At 38.1% G+C, this 24964-nt stretch overlaps 1 protein-coding gene across 19 annotated transcripts in view; it reads left to right on the top strand.

Annotated features, from left to right (window-relative positions):
• The window catches only part of NRXN1 (neurexin 1), a 1104034-nt gene that overhangs the window by 560339 nt on the left and 518731 nt on the right, over positions 1 to 24964 (top strand). For all 19 annotated transcript variants that reach the window (XM_053667086.1, XM_053667087.1, XM_037161205.2 and 16 more), the window contains 2 exons: positions 5936 to 6109; positions 11891 to 12010. In XM_053667086.1, coding sequence (XP_053523061.1) covers positions 5936 to 6109; positions 11891 to 12010 — 294 coding nt within the window. The remainder of the gene's footprint in view (positions 1 to 5935; positions 6110 to 11890; positions 12011 to 24964) is intronic.

Raw genomic sequence — 24964 nt, 5'->3', positions numbered from 1 at the left:
CTGGTCACTGCTGAGCATCGTGGAGTTTCTAAAATTAACCTCACCTTTTTTTCATAGAAATCTATCAAGAGCACAGATCTGGTATCTCAGAACAAAACATCTACTTGGATTGCCAACTTGAACTTCAGTTTTGAATATTGGTGTGCTTTAAACTCAGACGTGGTCTTTATTTAGGTCATGTTTGCTTTTCATTATCATGTATGGTTTATTAGTGGTTTATTATAAAAATTTCCATTTGTCTACCTTTAATCTCAAATGTGTTGCAGAAATATCAATAACTTCTCATGCTTTTACTTTCAATACATGAATATCATTTACTAAACCATCACAGGAAACAGTGACCTCTGCTTTCTTTTCAGAAAAAAACAAAACCACGAAAAGCCTTATTAAGTAAATAAATGACTGTTTGCTCCTCAAGGATGATAGATGATTCTTCTTCTATCTAATAGGGCACTCCTTTTCTAAAAAGTGGTTTGGATTCCCTTTGCCTCCCAAAGAAACACTGTATGAAGGTATATGGTCAAGATCTGACATGAAGATATTCATGGGTGGCTGTGCAGCAAAAGATTAAAATTAAAGATGATACAAATATGGAGGCAGACTTTGTTCCCTGAAGTAGTAGAATGTGTCTTTCCTGCTGAATGACTCTCAGAAGCTATTCCAGCCTAAGTGTAACTTTTCTTCTCACCCATCCCAAGATTTGAGAGAAAAGTTAGAGTTGCCCCGAGATTTGCTGTCCCAAGTCCAGTCCTCTCACGTCAAAAGACTCTAGAACTGTACTTTCTCAAATCCAGCCAAAATGAAAGCAAAGTAATGTGCATTACCTCAACTTTCCGCCCCCCAAATACCACTCATAAGAAACTGCTGGAGCCTCCTTAAGTTTCCTTAGAGTTTTAGCTATCCAAATCTACAAAGCAGTTGTCCTTTTTATGCATGTTCTTTTTAAATTGGAACGAAAGTGAGATGTTTAAGAGGCACCAAAAAAATCCATGTGAATAAACAGGAAAGCTGAGTCAAAGAACTAATTATACCTGATGCTTGCTTTCTGCTGCTGTAAGGCAGACCTTGGAGTCCTTGATCTAATTGCCTTATGCTCCCGTTTTTAAGAGAAACTTCTTACATCACTTCATCTCTCTTTTGTTGATGGCTCCCAAGCCATGCCTTACAGCCCCACCACCTCTTCCCTAAGCCCCCGGTTTACACCGTCTGATCGCTATAGAATATTCCTACTCAATTTCCATGAGGTTAATGTTAAATGTATAATTTTATTTCTTCTTTTTAAATTGCTGCTGCTTCAAATTTCCTCATTTCGTAGTTGGTGTGGCTTTTTTAAAATTTCTTTGTTTTGTTTTTAAATCAGTAGTCATAAATTCCATTGTGTTACGCAAGCCTTTCCTTTGATTTTACTTATTCAATACTATTTACCAGGGGCCCTTTGAAAAATTCTCCCTTTCAGCTAAGTTGGGCCCTTTATGCTCTTTTCTGAATACTGATTCATTTTGTCTTCATGGTGCACCTGTGCTGTTTTCCATGCCTGCCACCAATATTTATGTCATCACTGCATAATGTACCCTATATTTTCTTCCGGTCTTCACTCTCCCACGATGCTCTACTTTACAATCAAAATCCATAAAAGCCTTTTATTTCTCTGATCTTATAAGGCTCATTTGGCATGAAGCTTCCAACTGACCCTTGGACTTCATATCATTCTTGTGTTTCTTAATCTGTTTATATTGCATAAGGAGATACTTATCAAGCAACTGTCCTGCTTCTGTTACCAGCTTCAGTGCTGCTGGGTTCCACACTGAAAATGTCCACAGAGCCTCTGGAGCTGCTTACAACATAGTACAAGACACTCGTAGTACAGAGATTACTGCAAACTAAATCAAGTAAAATAAGATGTGCAACTTTGACATCTCAACACTAGAAACAAGGGGGCGACCTGGATTGACTCTTCTGTATCTCAGTGCAAGGAACATAGAATGAGATACCTTACAGATGTACAGTGCTCACCAGACATACCACCACAACCACACCAGTAGCACTGATGGGCTGAATACATGCTGTCTCCCAGTGCTGACACACATTCTTATAATCCTCATAGGTAGGCATTGTGAACTATTTCACTGATGTAAAATCTGACTTTTAAAGAGGTTATGTGACAACATGCCTACACTGAGGCAACCAGTGCATGGCAGAGCCAGGATTTGTAGTAGATCAAACTGAGAAGCCTGTGCACTCTCCCCTACTCATTACTGCCCAATTACCAGCGGGTGGATACTTGTGCTATCACCTTAGATCATATGCATATATATGCACTAGTGCCGAAGATACGGGTATTTCTGAGGTTAAAAAAAAACACTCCTCAGATGTTTAAGGTTATCTGGCTTTATTTATACACATTTTCTGCATCTTCTGCTAAAAATGCCCCGACTCTATTGTTGTCTTGTCAATTGCAGATGTAATCTGCTTAAGCGATCTGAATAAAAAGCACTCTAGTTTGAAGAAAGGGTAACAGGATGGCTTCCAGTCTATAGAAAACTGGCTCTTACTAGATGTCCATCCCGGCTCTTGCTCACACGAGGGTCATTAAAAAGCATATCCTCTTTCCTGTGCACAGGATGTTGCCTGCAAGATTCCATTAGTGCTAATGGGTCATTTACTCTCTACCACCCCAAGGATCAAAAGGAGAAACTGCATCTTTGATGGAGTGCTGATGCTACGCGGGTCTCAGGCCACTTAAGGGTTTTCTTTGTTCTCTTGGTGTGGCAACCCAGCAGGGGACTTTAGACCACTATCTGCTCTATGAAGGGTTTATAAGGACAGTGTTAGGTGGTGGTGCTAAGTGCAGGTTCAGTAATGAAACTGAGAGTGATGCCCGTACGTACAACCCCAACCGTCTGTCTCCACCTTGGTGTGTCGGAGGCTTGTATCCTGCGTAGCTCGAATCAATATTTTCTGCTCTTTAATAACATAAGGGAAAACTTACTACTTTCCTTTAGTAAGCTTTAAAAGTTCAACCAGTAAGTTTGCTAACAGGAAGAAAGGATTGTGGCAGGAAGTGGGGAAAGGAGGTAAATGCATTTAGAATTAGCTCTCTCCCCATGTGTTGCCTTACCATTCTTTCTTCTTTTGTACTGTGACCTCAATCCCTCAGGTGGATGACAAATATCTGAGTGCCCACTGTGCAGGTATCCCAGTGGGAGAATCTAAAACAGACACAGTCTCTCTCCTCAAGGAGGTTATAATCACAAAAAAAAAAACCAACCAAGATTGGTTATCAAATATATAGTGTCTCATCCCTGACTCAGTACTAAGTTCTCTATCTGAACCAGTGCCAAGAATTCTTTATTCAACGACATTTATTAGGTCTGGAGGAAAGCTGAATTTTCCTAACAAATTTAGTTTCATAAATGAATGCAGGGAGCATTTCCTTGCCTTGGCATTTGAAATGTAACAGAATAAATCTCAGCCCACAATCTCAGATGTGCAAGAAATCCAACTTTATTTTTTCTGTAACTCACCTTGGTTTCTACTTTGAGCTCTGATTTGTTGAGTTAGGGAAAAATATAATCTCAGGCAATTTTAGTTCCCTTATTTCCCTGGGATCGTGTCTGAATTAATTGGTGTGGGGGACTTCCCAGTGTACCAGTTTGGGGGGAGGTAGAGAGAGATTGTGCAGGAGCTGATCGTGGATATTCTATATTTATAGCTCAGGTGCCCACTGAATTGCTAACCAGCACCTTCATTCTTGCAGGCATGACCCCTTCAGGTCAGTCATTTTCTGCTTATTTTTGTGCCGCTCAGGGAACTGTTCTGTTTCTCCCACACCGCAGTGGAATATGGGAAGTTCTGTGAGCCTGTCCAAACTCTCAGCTTGTCTAAACTTACAAAACAGCCATTTCTTCTCAAGGATCTCACTGTCGCTTCTGGGCTGTCTTGAGGAAATGCACAAAGATCAACATGACCCCATAAGCCTACCTGAGATTTTAACATCCCCTGCAGCTCAGCCCTCAAATTAGAGCACTGTGTCTTCTTTGGAGCATTTACCACTGACTATGTTCACATGTTTTCTCTCACTTTCTGTCCTGCTTACCCACAGGGGAGGCAGGGAAGCTTTGGTCTTATGTAACCGCCTGTACATTCTATCTATTTCACTCCTCTAAAATTCTTGGCTTTTAAGACTCAAATATAAGAAGATAATGTTATATATTTAGTGTATGATTCATATCCCTTTTCTGAGGCAACTAAAGCACAATGGCTTGAAATGTAAGAGAGGAAACTCTAAGGAGAAAAAGAAAATATGCAGAAAAAAATTAGGTATTTCAAAAATAGTATTCCATATTAGACCAAGAATATGCTATCTTTTAATATTTGTAGTTAATAGTCAGTAGGTGTTTTCTGTTATTTAAGAGGTGGTACTTACCTTCGGTACAAATTAGGTGGATTAATGAGATATCCTAATGTAATACTTAGAGCCTTAGGTCAGGGACCTAAGTTCTTAGTTGTTATGGTTACGTGACGTTCAGCAAGCTCAGTGTACTCATCAGTATAATTCAAGACTGTTATACCTGTGGATTGATTTTACTCTACCTACAAGCTAATAGGTTAGCTTATTACTGTATCATGGATGCTAGCAGAACACATGAGGTTTCTGGGTCAGAAACTAAGGACTTTATTGCTCACAACAAAATAAACAGCAAGAGCATCGGCAACCGTGTCAGTTCTCCTTGCTCCCAAGTCCATGAAGACAACACAAAGAGGTCTAGATAAACACTAAGAATGTAGGGAGTATGTGTTAAAATGTGGAAAAGGTATCAAGTGGCATGAAAGTTAGATAGAATCATTAATGTTAGAGAAAATTCAAGTGGCAATAAAAAGAGAAGCAGCCAAACAAAGTATGTTTAGCAGAATTTGTAATCAGGGGCAATATATTATGGAATTTGGGGCTCACCTTTCTTATGTTCTTCATGGATTAATTATTTAGTGGACTCTATTCCATTAATGACACATACTCAATGCCATTTAGATGTGGTGAATAATCTATGATAGGAAAGGAAACAGAATCAAACATGTATTGCAATTTATTTTTTAAAGTAGTGACATAAACTCAGAGGCATAAAGATGACAAAGGTGTTCCCTTAGAAACTGCAATAAAATTGGGGAAAATTAATTGATAATGGAGTGCAACATAAAGAATTCAAAGTGGTATAACTATCTAAAGAAGAAATACCAAAAGAGGACACAATATTCAGGTATATCCAAACTATTGTGGGAGTGAGTTCGTGAATAAGATAGATATGAGCAAAGATAATGGGCTTAGCCATAATAAAAAAGTAATTTTAGACCCCAGAGAGAATTGGTTGAACTTCTAACTAAATGAAAGACCCAGACTTGTCTAAGTAGAAGGTAGATTTAATGACAACTATTGAATGTCTACTACATATTTTATTATAAAATATCATATTTATTTTAATATATTTTACATTTTAAAATATAGGAAATTTTCTATATTTTATCTAATTTCTAATATAACCCTATGGAATAGGTTTTATTCTTCCTATTTTGGAAATGAGGCTACTGATGATCAGAGAAACAGAAGGGAAAAAAAAACATCATCAAAGCCACAGATTTGGAAATATCCAGGCTCAGGCTTGGATTTCACTATAGGAATGTGCAACTTCATGGTCCATGTTCCTTCTACTTGGCCACACCGTATGGAACTCATTCTCTGTGGGAATAGCTTCTAGGAATTTCTTCTAGTGTTCATGGATTCTTCAAACACTTTTATTATTGTTTTGTAGTTTTAGGAAAATATGTAGTTATAGATTTAGTTTTTTAATTAATTTAATGAAAATGAAACCTCACTATTTTTTCCCTGTCCTACGGTATGTTTGAAGTTACTTTTGTGATCAAAACTTTGATCTTCCCACAGGTGACTTGTATATAGGAGGAGTGGCAAAAGAAACATACAAATCCTTGCCGAAACTCGTCCATGCCAAGGAGGGCTTTCAAGGCTGCCTGGCTTCAGTTGATTTAAATGGACGGCTTCCAGACCTCATCTCAGATGCCCTTTTCTGCAATGGACAGATTGAAAGAGGATGTGAAGGTACTAGATTTTGATATCACACTCTAAGAATTCCAGTTCCACCTCTAAATAAGAACAGCTGTCTCTAGCCAGCAAAACTCATTTCTGCCAACTGGTCAAACCCCACATAGGACTTAGAAATCCTCATTCACTTTCTTAACTTTTCATCTCATAAATCTTAAACTTTCTGGACTGTTTGCAAACCTACACTGATGCATGAGGTCAAGCAGGAACTGTATCCATGGTCCTTGTTATTTTCTGCTTCTTTGCAATCTCTAGTTTGCATAATTAGTGTGTTAATCAGTTCTGCAATGCCTGCTTTATAACGTTAAATAGACAGCTTATTTAGACTAGAAAAATATATTTATTCCAGCAAGTGTTAATCAGTTTGAGCCTGTTTTTTGAAATATACATTCAATAGTATAAAACAAGAGAATAAAATGTAGATACTACTGTCAAATTACTATTTGGTTTATATCTACCCAGTAGCACTGTATATATATTATCAGTTTGTTTTAGCAAAAATTGGTTTCTTCTATTACTCAAGGCTAATATTCCATACTTCAGAAATGTGCTCAAGTATCTTCCTGTTCTTTTGTGCTTTCTGTCAGACTAAGATCTGTAGGAGTACTTTTTGATTGCTACTTCCATTTTAGATAATTTTCACTTCAACACCTCAGATTATTTGAGCCAATTCTCCCTCCATAAATGTAATTTAATCACATTATCCTGAATTTTGTGGCTCTGAACGTGTTGCTGCTTCTCCTTTAATGTTGAACACAGTTGGGGCCATTTTGAAAAGTTTAGATTTATAAGGAAATTGCATATAGGAGAAGCAAAGAAAGACATGTAAATTCCTACCCCCCCAGGGGACTATCAATTATTTCCTTTTAGCCAAAATAATGCCATTAGATTTAGCAATTACCTGAGTACATGGAAACTTTTTTTATTTGAAAATGTAGTTTTTCTCTCTGCAACATACATTACCTTGAGAAGTCAGGTGAAATTCAAATTATGTTTTAATCCTGCCAGAGGCTATTCAATGGACATCTCTGTCAAATTCATTTTAATGTCATCATCCCATTTGTTTTATTTCACATTTTGGTATAACACACTTTTGTAAACAGAGGGAAAATGTGTTTTCTCCTATTATAAATTTAGCAAAGGAAACAATTGTTAAGTTAATAAATTCCCTCTAGTAGACAGATATAAGGATGTGATTCTTGGAGGTGCCTTAATTTGTGAGAATATGTACATTTAAAAAATGTACTATAGACCCTTCCATAGGTTGCTTGGTAGATGACTACTCACCTATAAACAATAGTGGAAGGAGACAGACACATTCACAACTAAACACACACAAGATAGAAAACCATACACATACATGTGATCCCCCACCATTGGCACGGGATGTGAGTGGGTGGGTGGAAGGGAAAACTAACGAGAGGATGCGTGGGAAAAGAGTATTAGCGGAAATGATATTTGGTGTTATTTCCCAACATAAGCTAATGAGCAATTTAGTCAAGATGACTGCTTTTACACACTCTTGGAAAATCTTAAACCTCTATTTGAACATTTGAAATCATTCAATAAATTAAGACATTGGTTCCTTCCTTACCTTATCTAGGATGCTTTAATATCCGAGTTTTAATAATGCTCACCCTCTTTTACCACCATTTTTTCTTAGAATATTACCAAGTTTGTGCCTTTCTGCATTTACACTTTCTTCGTCTTTTAATTCCAACATCACTACTAACATTTAATTTCTGGTTATTTCTATCCTTTGTGGTTTCTAGAAATAAACTCAGATATACCTGTCATATAATTATGAGATGCACATATTTTTAGGATTAGTGGTCATATTCTAAATACTTAATACATTCTCTCTCTAAATATTACTTTGAGAATTTTGAGTCCAAATCACATTGGAATCACTAAATGTTCACATTAATAGAAATAGTTTAAATTTGACATCACCAAATATATCTTGTCAGTGTTTTCCATTATTCCTACTGCCAAAGATTTACAAATTTCTAAGCCCTTTTCATTTAAAAAGTTCTTGGTCTTCCCTAAATATTTACTTGCTTTCTTTCATTTGTAACTGGTTTTGATTGGTAATGGCTCATTTTATTTATACAACACATCAGCTGGGGGAGGAAGCTGACAAATCTCTATGGATGTTTCTCAAACTTTAGCCAGTGTCTGAAATGCTCATAGAATTGTTAAAACTTAATTATTGGACACCCTCCTCGGGGAGTCTGACTTGGTAGACCTAGGTCAGAGCTCTGGAATTTACATTTATACCCAGTTGCTGAGTGAAGCTGATGCTGTTGTTCCAAGGACTACACTTTGAAAACTATTGATTGAGATGGCACTTTCCTGCTCACATATGAGGAAAGGAAGACTAGAAATCCACCAGTAATCAGGCTTTAGTTGAACTCATTGCCGAGTCAGGTTAACTTCCATTCATGAAGTTGGTGGAAAAAAATGACTTGATTCCAACATTCTTTGCATAGATTCATAACATTCAGCCTCAAACTACATTTTAAGTGACAAAAATACTTAATTATGAAAGCTACCATTGATTAAGCATTGGTGACATTAAGTTTACATATGCTATTTTATTGAATCCTCAAAACTCTGTAAATTAGGTATCACAGACTTTTGTTAGATAAGTAGGCTGAGCCTCAGAGATGTGAAGTGACCTTCTTAGGGTCACACAGCTACTAAGTGGATGATGGAAGCTTTGAACCCCAGTGTGTCTTATGCAAAAGCCCAGGCATCTAACCATGTTTTGCTATTGTCTCTTTGGTTTCCAGAGATTATAGTTTTACCTTCACTTTTCTTTCCTTTTCAGATATATGCTTATTTTTAACCACTTAATACAAATGTCCTTGTGGCTTGTTTCCAATTTTATTCTGTGATAAAAATAAAAGGGACATTATATAACTAAAGGGAAAAATAAATTCTGGGCTTTGTCTCGTGCAAATGCCTGCCAATGTTTAATATTGTTCCACAAAGTGTGTACCTTGAAAAATGTGTCTTGTCAGGCATAGGCATGCATTCTGTTGTAGTACCTGAACATGAAAAGACTGTTGTGATAATGAAAAAAATAGTAACGAAGCATGTCTTTATGTTCACATAATGGTTGGCAGGTGCCCCGAGTTGCCTTTCCCACAATATGGAAAGATTACGTATTAGGGTTGTAGTTTTATCATTTTTTGAGATTAGCATTATTTTGCCATTGTATTCCTGATAATTTTTGCAAAAATAAAAATCTGGTTCTTCACCAGTTTTTGCTCCTGCTCTTTTCTTCTGCTGGGCAAGTAAGGGAGCAGCTCTGTGCTGATAAAACAACCCTTGACCCAAACTCGGCTCACACCACTCCTTGATCCCATGCTTATCCCAGGAAGGAATTTGCTAAGGAATATTGCTTTAAGAGGCTCTTCATCGTCATCATCATCATCATCTTCTTCTTTCCTTACCCCTCATCTTCCTCCTCCTTGTTCTTCTTTTTAACATACACTAATTATTTTTGGTTACTAATGCCAGGGGATAAAGATCATTAGAACACTTACCTCTCACAGACTGGAAGAGCAATGAAGAATAGTCAGTGGTTCTTAGTTATTTGATGCAATCAGTAGGTGAGACAGACTCTTACATCTGTTTAGGCCTGGGAGATTATTATTAACAGTTGTCAATAATAACTATTATTACTACTATACCAATCACTACTATATAGTTAGTATTGGCACTATTATGGTTTTTAAACTTGTGAAAATTCACATAGGTTAGGCTAAATCCAGTAACTTTATATGAGTATCTTTACTAAGAAAATTGTGATAAAAATAAGAGTTACGGGGCATGTTTAAACAGACATTTTACAAAAACATTAATTTTTACAAAGGCTAATTTTAGATAAATCTCATTTATTCACCAAAGTATTTACCCCAAAGGGTCTGACTGTCAATAGCATCTGATTAGGCTGATGTCTATTTTGGTATTTGCATAAAACCTATAATTGTATTTACTACAAAACATTTTTAATTTTTACTCTAAATCTGTTTAGGCTGGACAGCATTTCATTTTTACCTTACCCTAAGTTAGTCTTTATTAGTGATATTCTACTGTGGTAAATATGCACAAGGCAGTTTACAAGAGTTAAAGACAATTACAAAGGTAAAGAAAATGCAGACCTAACTCTGAAATCCTTAAGCCATAAACACCCGACTTGGTAAGAGCAAAGATAAGAATTTCACATTATAATTTTGTAAAGATTTGTTTCTTCCACCCTTTATTTTCTCATTTACTTTAAATATATATATTTTGATAGTTTGGTGTCACTCGAAGGTTCAGCTGTTGGCATGAATGGCTGACATTACGAGTTTTTAAGTTGTAATTGCAAGCAAGATACAAAAGATCCAGAGGGAAAACCCTGGAAAGAGATAATTGCCCTGCTAATGACCACAGTGTTCACTGTATGTCTACATGACAAATAGTGTGCCGGGTTCCAAGTAAGCCATGCTGTCACTTTGGTAATGCACTCGTATCTATCCAAGAGAGGAAAAACTACAGAAGCCCTTTTAACTTTCCTTCATTACATGCCATCAGCTCAGTTAACCATTTTATATATATAGATATCCTCATGTATTGTAGAATTCTAATAAATCGCTGCTTTCTCATTTTTGGCTTAAAATTTATGGCTGTTGGTATTAATTTATTTGCTTTACATAGCATTTCTTTCCCCCTTTATAGCAGCATGCTTTTTGAATCTGAACGTTCTTCTGTGTTTGCCCCATTTCAGTATTGCTTACTAACATTTAATATATTTTGCTTTTTTTTTTAATTTTGCTGACAAAGTTGCATTGATGAAAGCTGACTTGCAAGGTAGATAGCCCTGTGTGTATAAAACAAGACTGAAACCCCACATTGCACAGTGGAAACCTCAAAATAGCAGTTTTTACATTTTTGCAGTAACTGTTGTTTGGATTCAGATTTAATGTTTCCCCCTTTTTGAACATTGTGCAAGAAACCTCATTTTGTAGCATAGATTGCACAAAGGCTTTCAGTCTTGAATATGTTCGTTTAGTGGTTACCTTCAGTGCTTTGGTCATCCTTTTTTGGTTGTTTTTCAGTGTTCTAGTTATGATTCTTTAGAAATAGAATAGCGTTCCTTTTACTTGTATGTTCAAATGGGGCATGTCATTTTTACAGAGTTATTTATTTTATGTGTAATTGCATGAAATTGTCAAAGCATGTGAATTGATACTTGCCAACATACCTATCCAAAAACACCCAACAATCATAACTGTATCCGTAGTTTGTGCAGGGTAACTTCTGGAACGCCCAGGACACTTTTGCGTACCTCTCTTCAGTTAGTTTTGCCAATCTCGTCTCAATTTCATGAAGTTATAATCTCCGTTTCTCATGGTGTCTCTTATCCATTGGTCGGAAGTTAAGGAGATCCATGCATTTTTCTAAAATTCAAATGGTGATAGAGCATTATTGACAATTGAATGAGATTCCGTGCTACCATGACCATACTAGAAGCTATGTGCTTGCTTTTACTAGTTGTTGGTTTAGTTTCCTATTATACTGTATTTTTTCCCTATATTTTAAACCTCTGAAAACCTTCATACGATGGCTTCTCTATTTCTAATTTAGGTGTGGGAACTAGAACTTTCATTAGTTTGGTCATGTAATGTGTGGTGTTGGCAACTACTATATGTGACCTAGCTCATGCATAATACACTTCTGGATTTTTTATAAGAATCCAAGTTTCTTTGGGATTTTTTTCGGCAGGGCCCAGCACAACCTGCCAGGAGGACTCGTGTTCCAACCAAGGTGTGTGCCTGCAGCAGTGGGACGGCTTCAGCTGTGACTGCAGCATGACTTCTTTCAGCGGGCCTCTCTGCAATGACCGTAAGTGCCTCTCTGAGCTCGACCGATGCTCGTCTTTGTCGCGGTTACTGTTTGATATCCAGGGTCTAAACACTGGGACTCTTCGTATTACCAGTGAGTAAGTTACACTGTCAGAAGCAGGAGAAGCCGTTGTTTCTACCCAAAGGACAATTTTAGATACCGAGGTATTAATCAGGGATGCTGTTCGCTAAATGTTAGGATAATGGTGGCGAATTCTTTGGTTTTCAACTGTTGCAATTTTGAAAGACTACATATTGCTTTATGTAAAGAAATATTTAATTGTATAGGATGACATCTCGAGGGCTGTAGTTTCAGTAAATGGTCACAGGTCTCATTACGTTTTTTCTCTCTCTCTACATTTCTTCAAGCCCGTATCTGCCTTTCACTTTAAAAATATGTCTAAACATTGTCCTTGCAGTGCCCTCCCCCTTATATTTCAGCCACTTGTGGGTGTTTTCCCCCATTTGGTCTCACAGTACAAGCAGGACAGAGAAACAGTGTACAGTGTTCACCTTACATCACGAAGTGCCTGCCAGGGCCTTATCTGTGTGATTGCAGTGAGGGTTCTGAGGCTGAATTAACCGGTGCATCCGATGACGTTCCATTTCTCAACTTTCAAATAGACCATGATTTACAGCATTTCTTCAAAATGATAAAGGCATTTCCTACAAAACACCGCATTCCTCAATATAGAGAAAATATTTCTGGCAAAGCTTCCTGGCTGTAAAATAGGGTATACGCTTTATGTTTTTAATGCTATAGCATTTAAGGAAAGCTCTTAGGCGATGGGGTAGGTGATGTGATGATTGAAGGTTTGGGCTTCCACGCAAAGACTCGGCTTCAGTGTGGATTTAAAGAGGGACTATAGTTTGTTCGTTTTGACCTTTTCCTGTTTGAGACTCTGTTCATGTCAGTAGATATGTGTATCACAATGTTGAAGATGGGGGTCAAATTATAACACTTCATTGAACTGAATTGTTGCCTTAGCAATGTAGTACAGTTCACCATCTACAAATTTCCTCTCCAAGATACTGAATACAGGGATAACCGACAACTAATGCAAAGTAAAATAGTGCTTGGAAGACACTTGTAAAGATCATACCACCATAGATGGAGAAATAGTTTCTATTCTACCTACCAGTGACGTCTTCCATAGAATTACAAGTAAACTTGAAGCAATTAACATGTGTTCAGGCTATCACACATTTGCAAACACTGTGTTTCTACAAATCAAATCACGCAAACAATTTCACTGGGCTTATATGAGTTACTTTACATAAGATTCAGTAAATGCTTATATGTACATAAAGCAAAGTAAGTAACTTGTAGATGCTTTTAATATAGTCAGATATGTGTGCAGACAGAATAGTAACTTCCTGCGTTTGTTCCTGCCCCACAGAAAATAGCACTTATTTTCAAGGACAACCAGGAAGACTGATAATTTGTTAGGATTTTATTATGGCACATTTTTAGTCTTCAGTTCAATCATGACAGATATATGACTACATGTGGTAGCTGAGAGAGCTTTCTTTTGCATGAAAATATTTTTCATCTTGCTGAAGAACTTTCTCTGCCAAACTTTACTTAATCCAGTCTCTGTGTTTTACAGAACAGTTGCCATTTGGTTGTGTCAGATTGTGTATCCTTATATACCGGATAAGTATGGAGAATATAATTTTCTGTGTATATTTGCTAGACATTTCCTAAAGGAACATCAAGATACTACTTTAAGTATCATGCTGTCTTCAAATCATTTTTTACAGAAAATTATTTGAATGCTGCTCTTGGGTGATGGTAGTGGTGGTGACAATGATAAGGCTATTTGTTATTTTCTTGTAAATAAGGTAAATGCCATCCAATAAATGTGTCTCCTGATATGCCTCATGCACAAATCAGCATTAAAATTACTTTGGAGGACTCTCAGAATACATGCATTTTGATTAAATCATTACCTCTTAGTGGGTTTTCTGGAAATGGGAAATAGTTTCTTGGTTTGTACATTGTAGTTTTGGTGGTGAGGATATGGAGGCACAAATACATATTTAATAGCAAATCTTACTGTAATGTGAACTATAATTTGTAGGAGGTACAAAAGTAACTATTACCTTGAGGACATGCAATTGCTATGACAGTAAAAGTAGCAGGCCCCATTTTCCTCACTTTTTAAATTGATCCAAATAAACCCTGTTTCCATACCTCACTGTTTCCCTATAAGTTGCACAAAGAGAATTAGTGTGATTCCTGAGATTTTTAACAAACTCCTTTTCGGTGGGGAGGTTGATTTTTCTTTTTTCTTTTCTTTTTTTTTTACAAATGAAGGCATTAGGATATTGTATTTCTTAATAAAATTTTATTTTCAAATGAGATATTTATTCATAAATTCTGTGACTGCGACCTTCAACAGCACAGAAAATAAAAAAATAAGACTTCTTACATGGGGAAGGACTACTACATTGAGAAAGATCCACCTCCGAGCTCCCCTAGACCTTCTAAACCTTATCTAGACCCTCTGATAACTTTCCTGGAGTGGGTAAGGGTAACTAGAAACTTGTATTTCTGTTAGCCTAGAGATATGATTAACAATGGCAGGATGGGAGTACTTTTTAGCTTGTAAGTGTAATCTTGGATAAATCATACTCATTAATGAACTTAAAGGGGCCTTTCAGAAAAGAAGCACTTAGGCAAAATGATGTCAGTCTTCTTCTCAGGACAAGTGTTTGTGAAACCCTTTCCCTCCCCCCACAAAACTGCCATCTAAGTGACCTACTCATGGACAAAAACAGTCGCAGTGTGTGTGAGTGTGCGCATGCGGGAGTGTGATGTACTCGGCTCCTCAGTTCTTCTATGTCAACACCATATTTAAAACCCCAATGTTATTTTTCTGAGTATTGTAGTAATCTCCAGTTTGAGTTTTTACTGCGTATTTCTTTGTTCTCCAGTTCATCAGTTTTCTTCTGCACCAATTTTCTTCTTCCATCCTGTTCTCCTTAGTTTAAATACCACCAGCCCTTTCTGATTCTCCCAACCAAGGCGATATTTTTCCTCCTCTGACTTCTGTAAAGTTTTAATGCTATTTTATCATCCAGCACTTTATACCTTGTAGCTGCTTATGCTTGGTCTTATCTCCCTGTGGGATTATAAGCTTCTCCCAGGGAAAATAGCCCTTTATGTTTTAAGCCCAGTGTTTTGCATATCATGTTGCATGTAATTGCTGATAATAGCAACTCACTAAATCAATGTAACTAGGTGAGTGGAGCTTGTATAAGGATTTATAGTACATCTCAGTGGCCTACAATACTGTGAGTTCATCAGCTAGGAGTTCATGAACCTCCACAGTCTGACCCTGGCTCTCATTTTCATGCTTAGCCTATTGCAGAACCTTGTTCACGTGGCACATTACCGTGAGTTATCTTCCTTAAGGCTTTCTGAACTACATTACACTTTCCCGCTTTCCTGACCATCGCCTATGTTAATTTTGCCTCTTGGGGGATGCACTCATTCCACTCGCAATACATTCCTTTTGCTATATCTGCTTGAAGAAGTTTATTTTTGCTTTTAGCCTCTACTTAAACTTTGTCATCCCATGGAAACTTCCCTGGTCTTCTGAGCCGAGTCTTGCTTTTCCTTCTTCTAAAATCTTAAAGCAACAGTTTTTGTACATTCCACATTTCACAGCTATTTGCAGACTTTCTCTTGGAGGTAATCATGTATTGATTGCTGGCTGTGTGCTGCGTCTCTGAGTTTACATTCACTATACAAAATCTACCTGTTGCCTCTACATACTTGTACCCGTGCACACGATCCTCAAACCATTAGGCTACCATAATCCTTTTCTGCTTTTATCCATTGATCCAGAAAAGAATGTAACGATATTAGTGAATTTAATGTCAGGTTGAGGAAGATGAATATGGCTATGATCACATGGAAAATAGCGAACATAATAACATTGTCACGTTACATTAGTATAGAAATGTTGTGTGCCAAATTACGGTTCAGCTTCAATGATGTCTGTTACCATAAGGGAATAATACATCATAGTGCTGTTATTTGGGTATTAGGAGGGTGTGGGCACTGCTGTCAAAAAACTGTTTTCAGAATTCAGAACTTTGCCAAAAAATCTTTCTGATGAGAATAGATTATATCTTTTATATGAGAATTAGAAATATTCACTGGAACAAAAATGAAATATATTTGACTGTGACTTGTTACCATGACATTAAAACTATCTACAGCTTTGTTTCTCACCTTTTTTTTGTTATTTGAAACAGAATCCTATTTCATCTCTAGTATCTGAACATCAATATCACAACTACTGGAAACAATGAGAACATATACAAAAATACTTGGGGTCAAAGTAACATTATTTCTCTCCCATTTGGAACTGCCAGGAGTATTAAGCTTTGAGCTGATTTGCTGCTGATGCCATTTAGGGTTAAATAAAATTCAGCAATTATCCTGGATGCCTCAGTGGACTGAGCACTGGCCTGCGAACCAAAAGGTCACAGGTTCAATTCCCAGTCAGGGGCACAGTGCCTGGGTCGAGGACCAGATTGGGTCCCCAGTAGGGGGTGAGGGAGAGGCAACCACACTCCCTGGTATTTCTCCCTCTCTTTCTTTCTCCCTTCCCCTCCATCTAAAATAAATAAATAAAGTCTTTAAAAAATAAAATAAAATTTAGCAATTAACTATATCCACAACCAGATCCTCATTGTGAGTATGACGACTCTTGTTAACCCCGAATATTTTAGCAGTTCTAAATGGCAGCTCTGAAGTTGTTTAAAGCAATTAATATGCAATATTTACTGGTAATGCCTTAGAAAAACTATCTATGGGGCCGCTGCATCAGACCTGGCACATGTTAAACCATAAAGGATTAAAGCGACGATTCATGCGGAGTGAAAAAGTGCAGTAGAAGACAAAGAACAGCATTAGTATGATAGAGGAATGTACTATGTGATAAAAGTGCTTTCTTCCATTTTATATAAATTTGTTTCTCTTGTTGGTAATAGACATCATAAAAATAGATGCATAGAAGGAAGTACTGGTCTTTTCATATCACAGTTGGGCTGTCAAATGACAGAGTTGGAAGATGTATCTACATGAGAAAATTAAGTGCAGAGAAACACCCCCAAAGAGTGCAGGAGAATGTCGCTATATTCAAAGATCCAGATTAGTCCCCTGCATTGCTCAGCAGCTGAACGACACAAGACACGAACGAGGTGGCCTTTCTGAGTCAGTATAAACAGTGCCATTTTGGCCCCAGAAATCAAATGGAAGGCCCAGTTGAATTTCTTTCCCCTCCTAGTAGTCTCTAATGTTTTTGGCCTGTTTGGACCTTGATTTGGCTCTTATGTTGGTGCTCTTCATCTCAGGTCTTATGAAAATACGGAAGTGGCCTCCAGTGTTTTCATTCATGTGGTCACGAGGCCATATCCCAACAGAGCCCCACTAGACCTGGGCTCTCTTGAGAGAAGGTTTTGTCAGTCACCTCGATGAACTGTTCCTAAAAGATTATAGTGGTTCTGATTCTCATTAGATCATGTTTCCAAGAGCTCCATGACCATCGTCTCTGTCCGAATGACGTTCTTTGAGTGTGAGTGCATTCCGCTCAGGTTTCTCACTTTGCTGTCCAGTCCTAGCAAACACAGCAGGGGCAGGATCCAGGCTGGGCTGGGGGGGCGCGGTGGGGTAGGGTGGGGTGGGGTGAGGAGTAGCATACCTGAATTCCTAGTGCAAATTTTTGAAATTCGAGGCCTTTGGATTCACTTTTACTTTTTAAATGGATTTTACTTCCTGAGAAATGGTGTACTGAAAGCCCTTGTGAACGAAAGGAAGGTAAATCATGGTGAATTCTCAGAATCCTATATAACACTAAATAAGTTTAAACAATATATATAATTTAGTATTCATTTATTAATCAAGAAGCTATATGAAGAGAGTAAAATGTTAAAGAATTCTCCAACTTTATGGAATCAGATCATCGTGGATATATTTTAAAAGGAGTATTCATTTAAAAAATAATTGTTTTAGACTTTGAGAAATAGTGCACAAAAAGAACTACAAAATATTTTTATGTAGATAACACCAACATATTTTAATGCTAATGACATAATTAACAGGAACTATATGCATGCTTTTAAATAGTGTAAGTCTGGTCAATATTCAAAAATATTGTTTTTAATTTACAAGTGCGGATCTTGCATAGAGTGTTTAAATAATCTTTTTCAGCTGAAGTGGCTAGTAATTGGCACAGAAAGGCTTTGAATGTCAGTCTTTGTACCCACAACTTCTCCCGTCAGGGGGCAGATTCAGTTTCAGTGCCGTGGAAGTCCTCTGCACCGGTGCAGAATTTTCTGGAGGCGTTAGTAATGACTGGTGTTCAACATTGTGGACTTCTTCTCATCCTTATCTGACTCTTGATTCTCCTATTTAATTTTAAGCACAGTGTTTCACGAAACCTGCTGTACCCCTCAACTGCTCAGTTGCCACTTCTGCAGATGAGTTAGAATTTTAGAGCTGCCAAGGCGTGCTGTCATGAACTTCCAGTTCTCTTATAAAGAGGTGCTGATTATGAAAGAGAGATGGGAATTTTCTGTGATTTGGCTATGACAGCCTGAGTTGCTTGAAAACAATAATTTAATATTTCATAATGAAATCAGGCAAAATATTTCCCAAGGTTCTTTTGCTTGAGTCAGGTTCCTGGGGAAGGAGCAGATGAAATTCAGAAGTGTGCCGACCAATGAATGTGCACCAAGCGTTTCATTATGTTGATTACATCTCAGTTCTCTCTCTCTCTACAATGTTAATGCAAGAAAAAACGAAGGTATAGCTCAGCAGTGTGGTCTTTGAAGGTTTTTGGAAGACATATGAGGGAAACACAAGATAGGGTATGAAGCCAGATCATAAAAAGTCACTACAAGATTCATAGTAAAGGCCAAGGGTCCCTTGTATTTGTAAGGAAGGGAAAGAAAGCTCCGGGAAAATGTGCAGAGTCCAGAAAAAGGTCATGATAAAAATAATATTGTGCTTGCATTAAGGAATAATTCTATTCCTAAAGAAAAACTTATTACTGTGAAGAAAATGCACTTTACCCAGTGATATTTCCTCCTGCCCTGAACAAAGGATTCTGTGTCTTTAATGAGATTTACAGTGGCAATTAAACAAGTGTAGGATTCTCTTAAAGGGAGGAATTATGATCTCCTCAGCAGCTTAGTCCTGTTACACATTGTTGCTTCCCTGGTAGCTTTCTACAGCAGTGCGAAGTACAAGGGTGATCTTTCAGCTCTGGGTATTATGGAGTCTATGATTTTAATGACCCTAATAATCTAAATGCTCATATCTCTCAGAAAATGGCCTCTGAAGCCCGAGGCTTAATCTCCCCAGGATTTGTTGAGATAGGAGGTACAAAGACATTTCTTAAGTTGAAATGATTTCAGAATGAAACGAGTTTCATAATAGGATGAGCTGACATAGAAGGCTGTTTTTAAAAAGTGGGTTGCAGACAAGGAGGCTGCATTTCACAGAGACAGTGGAAACTGTTCACATAGGTGTGAATGCTCCTTATAAATATATACCATATGACCCTCTAGGGAGAGAAATAGATGGAATGTGTAGTAGAGGGGAAGAAAGAATAGACATTGCTTGTTTTTTCCCCCCGGAATGGTGGGGTGTGCCTTGGGATATTTGGCACTTCCAGTTGGGAACCTTTCAAAGTCTCCTCTGGACTCCAGCAGCTCAGGAAATACTGAAGTGGGAGAGGTCTTGGTAAAAAGCGGGCCCTCGGCCGTGTTTGCAAAGCTTCTCCAGGTCATGACGTGGTACGTAACTATCCCAGCCATGCTGCATGTCCAATCCTTGACAGTCACTTGAATGCCCAGTTTGAAGGAATCCAGACCCAGACCGAGGGTCAGGACACATGTGGTCATTGCACCCTCAGAGCAAGACAGTGTTGCTGAAACTGTGGGGTCCACCATCCGCGATTTCAATTAGAAATCCGCTCCTGTAGGTCCCAGTCAGAGCAGTGCACCATTTTACTAAATTAAAAACAGAGAAGTGTTAGAGAAACACCGTTTCCTTTCAGCCGCGGGAGGTCTCACAGAAGTAATTAAACTGGATTTGAGTATGTCAGGCACATTCCTGTTATTGACAGTGATAATAATTCTGTAAATCAAAACCTGGAAGCATGTTCAGTGTTGTTGAAGTGTGAAAGATAAAAAACAAAAAACTAAGGCTCTTAAAATTGAATCTCCCAAAACTAAACTTGATCTATGGAGCGCACTAGGCAGAGTGTGCCCTGGGTTGCGAACGCGGCCTCTCTCCTAGATTTCAGTGCCCACAAGCTGTGTGATGATCAGGAGTACACACTTTTTTTTCCAGTTGAGTCCTTGAAAGTTATAGTGGTATAAAACCAAATGGAGTAGCTCTTCAGTACCAGCTAACATTTATGGCTTTGAGGTCACTTGGAAAATGTCCCCCTTACCCCAATATTTCCTTTCCTAATGTTGTGAGTAGGTTGAGTTGACATTTATTTCCCTGACCTCCCTGCATTTTTTCATTCCACATTTAAGTTTCTCCACAATCTTGCTCAGCGAACACAGCTACAGCGTGCTTTATTTTTTGTACACTGAGGCGTCGGCTCTTTGATGCAGACTTGTCCAGAGACACACTGGTGTGGGCACTGAATAAATGCTCCCTACGCCTTCATCTCCGCTGGAAGGCTCCCTCGCCCACATTGTCCTCCTCCTCCCCACTTCCACTGTGCCTAGGAAAATTCAGCCCATAGAGATGACCCAGCTTAAATTAGGTTCATTCAGAGCAGAACAGTTCTCTGTTAAAGGATGTTGTCTTCTGCTTCTGAGTCTCCAAACACTGTTGAACAGGTTATCTGCCTATGCGTGTGTATGCCTGCATCCCCTAACTATATCTTACATTCATTCTTTTGTTTTTGGTGTTATTTCTCAGAGCGTCTAGCACATGTTCAATGCTTAGTAATGTTTTATGATTGGTGTCTTGAATGTGTTTCTCAAGACTTTTTTAGAGCAGACTTAGGTTCACAGCAAATTAAGAGGAAAGTACGGAGATTTCCCATATGTCTGCTGTCCCCACCCGTGCATTACAAACACCCCTCACCAGAGTGATAGATACACTTGTTGTGACTGATGAGCCTGTGTTGACTCAGTATAATCACCCAGTTTGTAATTTGCAGGGTAACTGATGTGTGTGCCCCAGAAGTTCTTTTAAGAAAGCAGCCACATATTATGTAACAGCTGGCAGGGGTAATGTGTTGTGTTTTATCACATTAATGTAAATGTATTTTTCATTATCTTTTTTTTCCTGAGAGTCAAGACCCATGTGGAATTAGCTAGAAAGAAAGTACTTTGAATAAAGATGTGTCTGTCTATCTAGGGGAATGTGGGTAAGTGTGTGTGTGTGTGTGTGTGTGTGTGTGTGCGCGCGCGCACGTGCTCATGCATACATACCACAGGCAGTACAATTAGAAACATCACTTTGTGTTTTCTTCAGATTCTGTGGAAGTCTTGCTTTGTCTACTATCCCATTAAATTTAACAAATTCTGGGACCTTAAGTTGTTTCCAGATGACTATTTTTGTTCATTTTATTTTTTCTCATTAATTAGCTGATATCTGCAAGAATAATCACATTACTATGAGAGGCTACACTGCTTATTTGGTCTTTTTTAGCCAAGCTTTAATTTTTTGCAATGTTGGGGTATTTTTCTAGCAATACCATAAGCTTTCTACTGTTTTGCTTATAAATATGTGCCAGTGGTGTGCCCTGGCTTAGTCTGCCAATATTCTTGAAGAATCATCTGAATGTTGCCTCGGTACCAGGTCCAGAAGAGCCAAATGCCCATTGGATGTTGATGAAGCCAACGTCAACAAGTATATCAAGTGTATATACTTGTATATCAAGTTGTATATACAAATGTTAAATGCAAAAGGCTTACTGGCCTTCTTGCTCTGGGTCAGTATTTTTTTATTATTTTTTAAGATTTTATTTATTTATCTTTAGAGGGGAAGGGAAGGAGAGAGGGAGAGAAACATCACTGTACAGTTGCCTTTGTGCATCCCCTGCAGGGAACTGGCCTTCAGGGAACCGGCCTGCAACCCCGGTATGTGCCCTGACTGGGAATCGAACCTCGATTGTCTGGTTCGCAGGCCCGCGCTCAATCCACTGAGCTACACCAGTCAGGGCTGGTTCAGTATTTTTAGAAGAATTTTCCTACTATCAGCTTAATAGGATAATGAATAATCTTCCCACCTGCTTAAACCACAACCAGCCTGTCACGCCCGTAGTGACAGCATCAGCAATAAAACTTGCTCGGTTGTTGGAAGGGTTGAGAACAAAGCTTAAAACATAAATTCCAAGAACACTAGAATTTGTCTCTCAACTCAAAAAGAGGTAGTGACATGCAGGGGCTGGACGGCATCAGTGGTTCCCAAAATACGGTTTTTGGATCAGCAGTGTCAACATAACCTGTGAATTTGTTAGAAATGCATATTCCCAAGCTTCAGACCTCCTGAGTTAGAAACTGGGGTGGGGGGTGGGAACTGGGAATCTACATTTTAAGAGACTCCGGATGGTCTTGAACCCATCTGGGTTTGAGAACTATTAGAGTAGATGACCTCTGAAGCCATCTCCTAATTATATGCTTTCCAGAGAACAAAACATGGATTTAATAGAATTAAGGAAGTTCTTCTTAAAAAGTTTTTGTAAGTGAAACAGCATGATTAGATTTTTTGAGGCCATTTTGATACAATCTTGGATGATCCTTACATGGTGATTTGAAAGAAGTAACATACATTTTTATTTTGATTATCAGCCTCCTCTGTTGCCTGGCAGGCTTAAGAATGTTTGAAAAGTTCTCATTCACACTATTCATGCTGTGAGAAATCTAGTTCAAGGCAAAATTATCCCTGCAATATGAGGAGAGTGAATAAGTCCAAGTACATGCATAGTCCTCTATTCTTATCCTTTGGCATTCTTTGGAATAATTTTCTGATAATTGGTATAGATTAGGAAATAAAGTGTTATTCAAATCTGCAAATGCATTTTAACCTAGAAGACTCTCAAGTCATTTGAACCACTGTCAAAAATGCCATGTGTATGTGACAGTTTATTCTTCACATGACATCCTTTTTCATTGCCTAAAACATTTCACCTGCTCTTACCACTTGCTAAATAAATGTGATCTCAGTTCACTAGGAATTTCCAGATACAGTGGTCCTTCCCGTTAGTAAATACCCCCTATCTAGTAATATCTTCATATTTCTTTATTTGTCTTTACTAATATAAGGGGATCCATATGTGACAATGCTTCAGCCAGGACCCCAGTATGTGACCTGGAGCAAGTCACTTGAGTGCTGTGGGTGTCAGTTTCCTCATTAGAACCTGAGAGACCTGGTTTGCCTCCTGTTGAAGGTCCCTCGGGCTCCAAGGGTCTGTGATTCATCGTCCCTGGATTCTTTCTCTCCTTCTTCCTCAACCCTCAAGCCTATTTTTACTCATGTTTAAGGCTCTTCTAGGATGCAGCCTACAGCTCAGTCACACAACACTAATCTTAAACTATATTTTAGCCAAAGACCTTTCCTGCCAAGTCCTATGAAAAGGAGGAACTTGGAAAAAGAAATCTGATTAATGGTGTGTCTTCCTGTTTTGAAAATGGAAACTTTGAATTCTGAAACACAAGGCAAAGACTGCAGCTATTTGTTTCTTTCATATTTGTGCAGCTGTTTATTTATAGCTCCTTTCAGATATTTATTTACATCAAATTTCTTTTGAGTTGAAAACTTTACTGGGACCAGGTTTGTGCCTGTATACTTGCTTACTTTAAATGGTACATTAATTATTATTGATACTTAAATAAATGTTTCTGGTGATTAAAAAAATAGGAGTGTATAATTGTTAATATGATCATGAATGCAACTACTAATTGAATATCTGTGTTCTGGGGTTTTTATATTAAAATCATGTCTTCTCATCATCCTTGCATAACAAGAAGTATGACATCTACTTTACAAAAGGTGTGTATAAGCTGAAGAAGTATTCCCATGTTTACATGACAAGAATTCAGGCTCATCTTGCTAAAAATTTCATGCTCCGCAGATTGCATTATGCAGTCTCTCAATGTTGACTAAAACAGTTGGATTGAGAGGATTCGTGTGCATTCTTTACTTCCACTTCAAGTCTTTTAGAACACACTCAAGATCAACTAATTCATGTAGATTTCTCCAACCTAAGATAAGGATGACAGAGAGCAATTAGGGTCCTATTTCCCCTTCTAAATCCCTCATCTGCAGGCCTGCATCCTGTACGGTTCCCTATGAAAACACGTGACCAAGCCACCTGATGGAACGTTGAGAAGCCTGAAGCTTCCAAACAGAGAGCCTTTGTGTACCTTCAGTGAATGTGCAGATTTTAAAAATGATGCATTCTATGAAACAGAATATGTAACATCCTGAGTAGCCCCGGAAAATACATGTTTGTCTAAGATAGTGCAAATTTAAGATGTTGAAAAAAAATTCATGAGATAATAAGCATGAGATTTTTTTTCCTGGTTAGCCGGTTTCTGGCCCAGAGTTGTACAGTTTAAGGGGGAAAGGATCATCTTGGCAGTGAGGCTAACCTTTCCTGAAGTTGCCTCTTCCACCTGGAATTTCTACACTTGTGAACGGATCATTATCTTTTGCTGGAAACTATGCTTTAATTTGAGAGAATTCTCTCTCTCTGGCTGATATTTATGCTGTGAAGGAGACTTTAATACCTCTGCTTCTGCCCTAAAAACCTGCTGGTGGGAAATGAGAAGCAGGGTGAAAGTGTCATTCCACCTTCCAAGGGCTGCTTGTGGCAAAACAGGAAAAGCCTTGTGCCTATTCAGGATATATTTACATGGTAAATTATCCAAATCTGAAACTATTATTAATTGTGCATTTACC

Source organism: Artibeus jamaicensis, unplaced genomic scaffold, assembly GCF_021234435.1.
Source record: "Artibeus jamaicensis isolate MK-2021 breed Jamaican fruit bat unplaced genomic scaffold, CSHL_Jam_final contig_465, whole genome shotgun sequence".
Taxonomy (NCBI): domain Eukaryota; kingdom Metazoa; phylum Chordata; class Mammalia; order Chiroptera; family Phyllostomidae; genus Artibeus; species Artibeus jamaicensis.
Note: the sequence above shows the minus strand (reverse complement) of the source record. Positions and strands in the feature narration are given on the sequence as shown.